The 12,533-nt window shown below is 37.2% G+C and overlaps 1 protein-coding gene across 5 annotated transcripts in view; it reads right to left on the bottom strand.

The window, feature by feature from the left end:
- The window catches only part of ORC3 (origin recognition complex subunit 3), a 70,688-nt gene that overhangs the window by 14,226 nt on the left and 43,929 nt on the right, over positions 1-12,533 (bottom strand). For all 5 annotated transcript variants that reach the window (XM_015570322.1, XM_006773489.2, XM_006773490.2 and 2 more), the window contains 3 exons: positions 10,598-10,714; positions 9,495-9,574; positions 1,541-1,674 (listed from right to left, as the gene is read on the bottom strand). In XM_015570322.1, coding sequence (XP_015425808.1) covers positions 1,541-1,674; positions 9,495-9,574; positions 10,598-10,714 — 331 coding nt within the window. The remainder of the gene's footprint in view (positions 1-1,540; positions 1,675-9,494; positions 9,575-10,597; positions 10,715-12,533) is intronic.

Below are 12,533 nucleotides of genomic sequence, written 5' to 3'. Positions count from 1 at the left end.
CCTCCCCCCGCACCCAAGGTACATGCCCTTGACCGGAATTGAACCTGAGACCCCTCAGTCCGCAGGCCGATGCTCTCTCCACTGAGCCAAACCAGGTAGGGCTGAGTCCAATTTTGTAAAAGATTGAAATTTACTTAATTTATCTTAAATACTCCTAAGTCTTGTACCCTATTTATGTCCTTAAAGTGGACCTTCACTGTCCCAGTGACCATAATTAGGGGGCATTTAAAGTGTGAATCTGTGAGAAAAGAACAATGAGCTGGTGATTAAGAGGTAGGTACTGGTCTGGGTGCTAACTGGCTGTGGGATTTTGAGCAAGTTCCTTTCTCCTCCGAGCTTTAGATTCTGTATGAGGCTGGACTCAATGACATCCACAATTACCAATTACAGCCCTTTTGAAACATGGTTAGGCTCATGCCCATCCACAACCTGGAGGGAACCCACCCCTTAGTCTTGTGGGGTACTTCCTCCTTTTGCCTGTTCCTGCCACTTGCTCTTTCACCTTCCATTAACTAAGCATTCCTCAGGTGCCTAACACTGCAGCAGGGAGACGGGGAGGGGTATCAGCAAAAGTGGTTTCCTAAATCCAAAGGCTTTACAAGACAAAGGAACACTTGCCAAACAGGAAGGATTACTATGGGCATTACAAGTAAACTATTTCCACTAATCCATGTCCAATCTATGTGCTTATACATTATCCACCAAGCTGTCTCTTTTCCCCAAGCTCCATTAAAATTTTCCTGAATAGGGGAAATGCTTTACCAAAAGAATTCCATACTTTGGTGCTAGAGAGAGAGCAGAAGAGCCCATGAGAGTTAATGATCAGCACCAATCTGTGGTGCCCACAAGAACAAGAAGTCCTGGAGCATGAGAGAACAGAACATGGCTACTTGTACACAACCAGGCACCCAGCATCTGGCAAATATAAATATGGTCACTTGGGGGCCATGAAAATAAGGGAACTGGTAACCCTTCAACACAGAGAAATGGCAGGCTGCCTCAGTTCACTTTCACTGAAGGATTCAGGCTCTTGTAAATCTGATTAAAGCAGACCTCATGCACTGGTAATCAGCACACCAATGAGCCTCACTGCTGTGAAAGCAGTTGAGAACTATTAATTTTTCAGGCTTGCTAATGACTTATGCAGTGTTTTTGAAATCTATAAAGGACCTGATGGAATGCTTAAGAAAAAAAATCTAAAAGGAGTTCTTAATTACGATGCCCTGCTAATCTCATCAACCGTAATATTTTTGTCCCTCCCCCACCTTCTTTTTAAAGGTAAGTCCTCCAAATTATCCATCTGCACAAAGAATGTTTCTATTTTTCGCCCATTTGATGTTTTTCATTGCTTAAACCAAAGCTGGAAGATAACCATTTGACCTGTTTGTAATTATCAATATGTAATATTCTGAGGCTTGGTATACTGACTGAACTACTTTATGCCTTCATCTTTCAATACATGTGAACATGGGGTTTTCCATGTCATTTTAGTTACGTGATTTTCATAGCCAGTAAAACTGGCAGGATATCATCTTCTCACCATCCAGGCTCTGAAGCTGGGCCAGGAGCTCCTCTATCCTCTTTGCTGTGCTGCCAAGCTGCTTTTCTGAAGAGGACTTTAAAACGCCGAAACACTTCTGGAGAATGGTCATCAGTTCATCCTTTGCCAACATTCTAGAATAGAATCAGTGACAGGAGATGTAATCTAACTGGAACATTAATGAGGTTAAAAAATATTGTCTACATATGAAATGATTCTGATCAGAAGAAGATGGTATAAATTCTTCATTAGTAGCTACCAACATTTGTTGGAGAGATTTTCCTCAATATGTATGACATTCAGAAGTATTCAGAAGAGTTCTCATGATGAAGCTCAGCTTAGAAAGCTTACAAACATGTGGGTTCAAAGTCTGGCTCTGGCACTTACCATGTCTGCAATATAGAACAAATTACCAAACACCCCTGATCCTTGGTTTCCCCATCTGTAAAATGAAACAGGGACTTACCTATTTCACAGCTTAGAATGGAGGCTTAAAAACTAATGAGAAGATGTATTTGAAGAATCTAACACAGTGATTACCATACAGTAGGCATTGAAGGTTTCCCTTCACTTCAGATATAAATGTAAATAGGAGACAATAAATGTTTGCTGAGGAAATAACACTTATGCTAAAAGAAAGCTTGCTTGGAAGGACCAGAAGAGTATCACAATAATTTCTCTAATTACTATTTTAGCTATGCTTTATATCTTTTATGGGCATTATAAACATCAGTCAGGAAATCCACTTAACTTTAAGTAACATGGGAAATTCTGCTTGTTTTGTAACAAGTGGAAGAGTTGTGTAACTCATTTAAGGCCATATTGGAAATCTTTGTTAGAAATGGAGAAAGAACACAGATATTCTCAAATTAAGATCCTGTTCTCAGAGCCATTACTTACAGGATCTCTCCACTAAGATCATATTCAGTAACAGAATGAAATGGAATCAAGTTAATATTAGTAATGTTAAGTGCTATGACATAAGTATACAAGTTATTCTCAGCAAACAGTCCTAAATTATGAAGACTACAATGATGAAAACTTCTTTTATATTAATCATGAAGAAACAATCAGACAAATCCAGAACGTATGCTATTCTGCAAGATAATTCTCTGATGTTTGACAATTTTCATAATAAAAAATGGGGAAAAATACTAATATTACTAAGTTGGGGGAAAATGCAAATCTAACTAGATTATGACTACTGAAAAAATTAACCTGGTTACTTCAACTAAAATTTAGATGCAGACTGAAAAACAAAAAATATCATACAACCAAACCAATATATATAGAAACTGGTAGGGGTGGACAAAAGGCAAACTTTTCCTGATTTTAAGAAAACATGTAAAATCTTCTCTTCTGCCCTGGTCATTGTAACTCAATTGGTAGGAGCATCCTCCCATCCACCGTAGAGTCTAGGGTTCGATTCCTGGCCAGGGCACACACCTGGGTTTTGGATTACATCCACCCAATTTGGGGTGTGTACAGGAAGCAACCAATTTATGTTTCTTTCTTTCTCTCCCCCACATCCCTATAAAAATCAATGAAAATATATCCTCAGGTGAGGTTTAAAAAAAAAAAAGTGATGAGCTATGTTAAATGCTAATAATAGTTTAAAAATACAAATGCACACAGAGAATAGACCATTACATTTAGGTACAAGAAGGTCACTGTTGACCTTGATCAAGGTAGTTGTGCAAAAAACAAGTAAGTTAAAGAGAGAATGGGAGGAGAGGAATTGAAGATAGTGTGACAATGCTTTTGAATTTTGGTGGATTCCATCCAGCACATTGCTTTCAAAGAAATAGAATAAAACTGAAAAGAAAATATTTGAATTTAAAAGTATAAAAGCCATCATACTACATTACTTTGAAAAGGAAGGAAAAAACACATCTAGGATAGATCATATTAATGTGGAAAATGAGCTATTTATCTTTAACCAACTTGATTAAATGATTATATCACCATCAAGTAAATGGTGCAAAAAAGGCTTGTGGCACTTACTGTGTTAAAAGTTTTATAGGTTGCCATAAAAAATGTTTCCTTAACTGAGACAGAAAGAGAATCCTTTAGCAATCATTAAAAGCAATCATCCTGCAGGGCAATGGAGTGTTCTGCTTCATTGTGCAGAATAATTTCCGGTTAAGTACTGATTATATAAACGTCTGATTGAGAACAGACTATACGGAGAAACTAGTCAATCCACGGCTAATGCAAAGATCTGAATAATGAGCTCACAGGTTTTCAACACACCATTATAAAACTGCTTTGAAAAATATTCAAAAACGTAAACCTGAAAATGTATCAATGAAGACAAGAAAACAAAAATGCTTACAAAAAATACCCTACAAACATTTAGAGATTATCTTCTTCAAAGACAACACAACAAAGCAATCATATATGATCATGACAAGTGAAATAAAATATGCATAATTCCTCCTAAGCCTCACTATTTCATCTTAGATGGCACTTCTCCAAGAAACTGCTCAACCTCCAAATGAAAGTTAACACAGTCTATTAGTTCCTCATCCATCATAGCCCTTATTACTCTGTATTTAATTGCCTACCTACTTGTCTACCTTAATCTCTCACTTGGGCAAAATTCAATGTAGGTAAAAACAAGGGTCATCTTTGCCATCAGTGGCTCAACATATCAAGCACAAAAAACTACAAAAGTATAATGCTAAATTCACAAGAAAAAATAAGTTGTCAAACTACGTTTGATTAGCTATTTCTCCATTTTATTTCTTAGCTACCTATTCATTTTACTAGCAGAAAAGTAGTAGTGGGCATTCACTTTAATAAAAAAAAACTTAAAATACAAATTCAGATTTTTTTTCTGTTTATTGATATAAAAAAACCATGGCTCACTATTAGCAATTAAATACTTTTTTCCAGTTTTGGACTAAGAGATCAATTTGAGATCAATGGCCCAAAGCCATGCACTTCTCTACAATTAAGACTTATCTTTTCCTTTAATGGCTTCATTTCTTCCTCAATTTCTTTTTTAATTGACTTGAAAGAGAGGAAGAGGGTAGAGAGAGAGAGAAACACTGATGTGAGAAACATCAATCAGCTGCCTCTTGCACAGTGCCCGACTGGGAACCGAACCTGCCGCCTGGGTATGTGCCCTGAGTGGGAATTGAACCCACCACCTTTTGGTGTATGGGGCAATGCTCCAACCAACTGAACCACCTGACCAGGGCTCCTATTCCCTTATTTTCTAGAACAGTGTTTCTCAAAGTGGTTCCTGGACCATCTGTCCAGATGTGGTGGACTGCTTGTTAAATTCAGGTTGCTGCTGACCACCATGAGGTTCCCAATAATAAGATTCAGAATTTTGGGGGGGAGGGCATAAATTTACACATTTAATATACCTCAGCTGATTCTTATGCACACTAAAGCCTGAAAAGCATTACTCTAAAAACATTACTCTCAACATATTTTGCTGTAAAATGAACTTCAACAGTTCAGCAGTTTGTCTGACTTTACCACAAGCCTACAAATAATTGTGGAGGACCCACTGTGATGCAAATTCAGAACTGGCAATCCCTGCTCTAAACGTAAGAAATTAGATGTTAATAGTGCAATCTCATGTATCTCCTGCATGGATAAATCTAGATCAGTGATGGCGAGCCTTTAGAGCTCGGCGTGTCAGCATTTTGAAACACCCTAACTTAACTCTGGTGCCGTGTCACATATAGAAATTTTCTGATGTTTGCAACCATAGTAAAACAAAGACTTATATTTTTGATATTTATTTTATATATTTAAATGCCATTTAACAAAGAAAAATCAACCAAAAAAAATGAGTTCGTGTGTCACCTCTGACACGTGTGTCATAGGTTCGCCGTCACTGGCCTAGACCATCCAAAGTTAGATTGCTGCTATTTAGGAAGCATCTCACAGACTGCAGAACTGTCATTTTCATCACTAGACCTTTAAATATCATCTAAAGATGATGTGCAAAGTCAGAAAATAACGCATTATTTAGATTCCAAATCTCTAGTCTCTTTGAAGTAAGCTAAAGTGATCAAATGTTTTTTGAGTCATGTTTTTTCAACTCAATGAAAGCTGAGCTATATATTACTGTTTAACTCAGAAGCCTTCCTCAGAAATTAGAATAATTTCTTTCAGTATAAAGTAAATTCCTTCAGCTATCAATCAACCTCAACTTGCAAATCTATTTATGCAACAAACTCATAAAGTTACACTCGGGATAAGCAGACTATACACTGTGGCTTCTTTTATTTATGTCTGCAGCCTGTGCCAGATGACTAGTGTCAGGACATGAGGGGGAGGAGGGGTGGGGACGTTGAGTCCCCTGAAACTTGCTCAGCTGGCTCATTTTTAAATATATTTTTATTGTTATTTTTTTGTTTTTTTTTTCACAGAGAGGAAGGGAGAGGGATAGAGAGTCAGAAACATCGATGAGAGAGAAACACCGATCAGCTGCCTCCTGCACACTCCCCGCTGGGGATGTGCCCACAACCAAGGCACAAGCCCTTGACTGGAAATGCCCATATACATTTCCTTTTACACCACCTTTCAAATAATTAAAACAGGATTAAAAAACAGACTGAACTTTCAAAATTCAGATTTAAATTCCAGCTCTGCTAACTGCAAAAAAGCCACTCAATGTTTCTGGCTTTGGTTTCCTTATTTGGAATAAAATGGAGTTAAGTATGGATGAGTAAATCTCAATTGATGGGGTAGGGGGCAGAATAAATTCCCTAAAAAGGGGCACACTTTTCATTATCCCAATTTAAGAATCGTTGCCATAGCAATCCATCGCTCCTAATGTGAGGGCCCCCCAGTACTCTTCAGGCCCAGCTGATCCATCACCTTCCTCTAAGTTGAGGACTGTGACTTAGATCAATCTTATTATGAAGCAAGGTTTTTAGAATTACGTACATCTGAAAAATTCTTGATCTAGTATTTAGTTTCTAGATGGCTGTTGAGAGAGTCTCTCCAACAGGAAGGTAAATTTTTCATCTTAAGGTCTTTCATAGCTGACCAGGAAAAGCCAGTGTACTCCCTAGCTCACTGCAGAGATGGCATCATTTTTACCACTTCCTGTTCCCAAATGGCATTTTAACTTAAATATGTCCTTATATAATTGGATGTAGTTGAGTAAAAAATTAACCAATTCATATCCTGTATGTGGTTTTCATGCTCCAAGGGTTGACTCAGATAGGAGAAGCATGGAAGACATGCAGAACCATGTACTCATATCAAATTATGACATATTATTATGGTATACTTGCATGCTCCCCACACACACATCAATGTCTGTTGCATAGATTTTTAAAATAACTGTGATATAAAATACTGTAGATCTTTTCTTAAAAATCATTGCCAAGACCAATGTGAAGAAGCTTATTTACCGATTGTTTTCTTCCGGTTTTAGGTTTCAGGTCTCACATTCAAGTCTTTAATCCATTTTGAGTTGATCTTGTGAAGTATAAGATAGTGGTCTGGCCTCAATCTTTCACACGTATCTGTCCAATTTTCCCAACACCATTTATTGAAGACTCTTCTTCCATCATTGTATTTTCTTGGATCTTCTGTCATTAATTGCCCAAATATGTGTGGGTTTATTTCTATTATGTTCCATTGATCTATCTGTCTGTTTTTACGACAATACCATTCTGGTTTTGATTACTATAGTTTTGTAATATAGTTTGAAATCATGAAGCATGATGTCTCCACCTACATTCTTCTTTAAGATTGTTTTGGCTACGAGGGGTCTTTTGTGATTCCCCTAAAGAACTTTTTCAGTCAGTTAGATCATTGTCTTGATACGCCAAGGTTGTGGGTTCAATCCCAAGTTAGGGCACATACAAGAGTCAACCAATGAATGCATAAGTAGAACAAATCGATGTTTCTTTCTCTCTTCCTTCCTCTCTCAAATCAATAAAAACATTTTTTAAAAAGAATTAAGTACTTTTTAAGGGTCACGAAATATTTCATCAAGTAGATTTATGGTTACTTTAGCATGTCACTTTCCAAATAGCAGGGATTTTTCAAGAGAAGATACTTGAGATGTTACTAGACTATGGTTCTAACAGTGCCTTAGTTTTTCTTTCCAAAGTAACATTCAATTATAATTTTATTCGTAATTTCTTTCATCACTTGAATTGTTTGAAGACAGATGATAAGAATGTCTAGTTTCCTAAATTCAGACGATTCCTAATTAGAATGCCAAACTGACAAGTGTCTCTGACTTCCTGTCTATGTCTAATCTGTACAAAGGGGAAAAGAAATCCAGTCCAGGTTCCCAGATTCCTTCCCTTTTGTAGTGCCCACTCTTGCTGGTCCTTTCTGTAACTGCTTTATTTGCTCTTAGTGCCTTTTACATTCCTATGTTTCTGACCTGAGCTTAGCAAAATGACTAAAACTTTGCTTTCTATTGTTTATGCTTTATGAAACCTCCAAATCCAAAAGTACAACAGCTTCAAAGTGAAGCCTGGATTAGAACCTGGTTCCATCAACAGTTAAGAGAGTCTGGCAAATCACTAAAACACTATCTGTGCTTCAGTTTTCTCAGCTTTAAAGTGTGGCTAATAGTATATACTAGTAATACTTGAGTACTGAACTGGAAAATGTACTGAAAGTACATAATGCAGTGCCTGGCACCCTACAAGCCTTCACACAGAGTGGTTATTATTCATGTTTCCCCTACCGTAGTTTGGAATTGCTATTCATGATCCTTGACTTGTACCCCAAGACTACAGGCCAAGGGAGATACAGAAGGAAAAGAACAAGTCCTTCCCTGACAAAGGAATCTATGAGTTTGGAAATACCAACCTGGAGAAGGAAGACAATCACTAATCATGAAGGTTTAAGAGGAAATCTAGCAAGAATCAATTGAGTGTTTGAGATAGGTATGTTAACTTGAATAGAAAACAAAAGAAGTCTCAGAAATATTTCAGTAGAAGTATATAAATACATAGAAATCTCTTACTGGCATTTAAAAAAATAAAATACAGCTTTTCAGTAGCAACCTAGTTTCCATGGGGAGTTATTTTTCCAAATAGCATAAAATTAGTTTCCCATCTTAAACTGCACCTGCTAGATCCTAAACATTTGTATTATTAAGTCTCTGGACTTAAAGTGCTGTCAATGTGAATTTTCCTCCTACTGTGCCCATCTGTTCTTTTCTTGTGGGCCCAGAGGAAGCCAAAGCTTAATAAATATTCAGTTTTCAGACTTCTTTATATTTTCATATAAGCATTTTTATCCACTGAGGAAAATTACAAGACTGTGTGCAGAAACTTAACTCACACTTGATTTTCCTTTTCTCACTGTCCAAGTGGTCACTATTTTTATGAAAGACTAAAGAGTCACCATACATATAAAGCTAAGGAAAACAAATGATTATAACTTTAAAAGATGCATTTGTCAAGGATGGTAACTGATCTTTGATAATAGTAACTCCACAATATACCTTACTTATCCATGTAATATTAGATAATTTATGAATTATCCCATGTTGATGTGAACAGGGCCAGGTCAGGTGGGGAAAAGCATCAAGGCCACTGCCTACTCGTGGTTGCTCCTCAGCGAGGTCAGCAGTGACCTCCTTCACAGGATGCATTTTCCCTAGCGATGCTGCTCCGCCACTCAAGCAGCGAAGGGCCATGGTGAGCTCGCTTTCCATGACTACCTTCCCTGCCCCGATGTCAAGCTGGCTCCATGAGAACTATCCACACCTACTCGTGTAGTGTTACTATTTGACTTGTTTTACTTTAAAAATCACACTTAAAAACAAAGTAACACCAACAAAGAAATGGACGGTTGCTACATTAAAAACACTGCAAGCTACAAACATAAATTCAAGATAGATAGAAATATTAGACACACATGGCTACTTATAAAACTACTTGGCAGGCAGAGGTCTGGAGGAAGATGTTACATATTGGCAAGCTAGAGCAGACTAAAAAAAAACTACCTCAGCAGCTGCAAGGCCGATGCATACTCCTCTGAATCCCATATGTTCTTTTCTAAACATGTGCAGTACAGCTCTCTGATCTGTAAGTGAATAGCACACTTATGAGGAACCAAAAGTGATGTACTAAATTGGCATACTACTAGTTTGACAAAATCCACATAAACAGTCAAAAAATTAGGGTTATTAAAAACAACCATATTCTTTAGAGGACAACAAAACTGGCATATATCACATGGATCAGTCTTTGTAAGAACTTCATTTGCATATAAGGAAAATGAAACTATATTGGAATTGGCTGTTAATCACTGGTCACTTTGCAACACAAAAATCATGAAAATGATAATGTGATTAATAAAAAAAGGCTTAATGGCAGCAATCATTTTATAAACAAGTCATTTTTAAAAAATATTTTTATTCATTTCAGAGAGGAAGGGAGAGGGAGAGTTAGAAACAGCACTGGGGATCGAGCCTGCAAATTAAGCATATGTCCCCACCTGGAATCAAACCCGGAACCCTTCAGTCTGCAGGCCAACACTCCATCCACTGAGCCAAACCAGCCGGGCCACAAGTCATTTTTTACATATTTATTCTCTAAACCTTTGAGTTAGGTGCAAACTTTTAAGAATACAAAAATTCTTCCATTAAAATCCTACAGATGGTTCATGGGTTTATATGACACAAAGGCCAGCAGAGGATAATTCTGCATGGAGAAGTACTAGTTCCCTTTTAGTTCTTAGTATAATGCAAGGTTAACCATTAAGCATTCTTAAACAGAATTTTCCCATTTCACTAAGGTGGAGGGTCACCTTTGTTTAAGTGATGGAAAGTGTTAAACAGAGAAAGCTGAAATGCCTTAGCACAAATACATTGTAGAGGAAGCAACATCAATAGGATTGATGTGGTCGTTTCTAGTTGTGGCCATCAGAGTAAAAAATATTGTTTCAATTACCAGTAATGGGTACAGCTGGAATGGATTTAGATTGTGCACTCACTGCAAGATTTGGATCCATTTCAAATTCTGATGTTTAAATGTTACTGAAATGAAAGCAAGAAACTACCAATATTCTGACTTCACAGATTCCAAATGGGGAAATTTGGGTTACCTGTCGACCCAATGGGTACTTGGGAAGAGAAGAAGTGAACTGATGAAGACATCTCAAAACCAGAAAGTAATTTGTATGGTACACATGCAGGCTTTCTAGTAATGATTGTGTCTCCTCCTAAAAAAAATCACAGAATACATATGTAAGTCAGTAATTTAAAAAATGCAATAATAAATCTACTTAATGGATCTATATAGTTTCAGAAAAACTGAAAAGAAATGATTCAGAATAACAAATTATCCTTCTCAATGCTGAGAATTTATAATGTATACAAAATCCAGAATAAAGGCTGGGTATTTTTTATTTAGTATAAAGTCTACTTTACACACACCAAAATTAATACTGTGTTTTAATCTCCTATCTACAGCACTGCCACAAATACAAGTGTGGTCCCCCCAAAATACAAGTGTGAAAAATAGCATCTTAACTAGCCAGTGTGGCTCAGTGACTGAACACGAACCAAGAGGTCACAATTGGATTCCTGGTCAGAGCACATGCCTAAGTCATGGGCTCGATCCCCAGTAAGAGGCACACAAAGGGCAGTCCATTGATGATTCTCTCTCATCTTTGATGTTTCCATCTGTCTCTCCCACTCCCTCATCTCTCTGAAATCAATATTAAGAAAAACAAACATGAAAAAGCACCTTGTTGGAAGCCTGCCTGTGCCAGGCACCTAGTGTGTACCAGAGCAAAGTAGGCCCATTACCCTCTACCTCACTGGCATCAGAAGAGTGAGGAGATGACCAGTAATTAACAGTTACTGAGTTCCCGCTTACGATGTATGCTTTTCTTAAAGTACAGCAGAGCTGTGTTTGAAAGGGAAGAAACATCACAGGTGATTCTGCCTTTTGTGGAGATTCTCGAATATGTACAGGTTTTTCTTTCACTTCACCAATGAAGAAAAAAATAGTGAAAAAGAGAAATCTAAAGCCAACAAGCTTTATAATTTAGAATTCAGTATGATATGAAAGATAGTGTGTTAAGAAACGCAAAGGATGACTAATCTTGCAAATCAATTTCAAAAGGTTTTTTTTAGGGGGCAAGGGAGGTTGAGGAGGAGGAGCATTGTTGTTTAAAACCTTCTGAAGTAGCTTAGAAATGATTTTAAAACACTGCATCCTAGCAAGAGCTTTTCAGGCCTCATATTTTCATGACAGCTTACTTCTGTAACATTTTCTTAAGAGGATTATGATTTGCTTTTCAGATTTCTTTTCTCTTCTGAGAAGTCAAATAAAAGACTTTAACTACTGGCCTGTCTTTTTTTGGTAATATCTTGCAGATACCCATTAATTTTAGTAGTCAACCATGCAGAAAAGAACACTTCAGGTATCAATAAATTCAAACAAATCTAAAAAGCAGCAAATCTGAGATATTTTCCTAAACTCTAAATCACTTAGAAATCAATTCCTTGTTTTAGCAATGTATGGATTAGGCCAGTGATGGCAAACCTTTTGAGCTCGGCGTGTCAGCATTTTGAAACACCCTAACTCAACTCTGGTATTACATATGTGTCCATTTTTTTTCCCCCGCCCTAGACAGTCCCCTAGCCTCCCCTATTCCCCAGTGTCTTATGTCCATTGGTTATGCTTATATGCGTGCATACAAGTCCTTTGGTTGGGGGGGTAAGTGAACCTACTAAGTTTTAAAGCAATTTGAAAGCAGACTAAGTGTTTGACTATAGAAAAATAAGATGTAAAATAAATGAGAGTTAGAGTGTGAACTGGAGAAGATAGGAGTCAAGGGAAGATCTGTGCTTGCATGAGAAAGAATTTAACATGTAACAGTATTGAAAGGAAGAGTCCAGTATAAAAAGAAGAGAGTGCCTTTTATTTTGATGTAGTCCCATCTGTTTGTTTTCTCCTTAGGTTCCATTGTCCTAGGAGCTGTATCAGTAAAGATATTGCTACAACAAATATCTGATATTTGGTTGGGTGTG

This window comes from Myotis davidii, unplaced genomic scaffold, assembly GCF_000327345.1.
Source record: "Myotis davidii unplaced genomic scaffold, ASM32734v1 scaffold185, whole genome shotgun sequence".
NCBI classification, from domain to species: domain Eukaryota; kingdom Metazoa; phylum Chordata; class Mammalia; order Chiroptera; family Vespertilionidae; genus Myotis; species Myotis davidii.
This window is presented reverse-complemented; position numbering and strand designations above follow the sequence as displayed.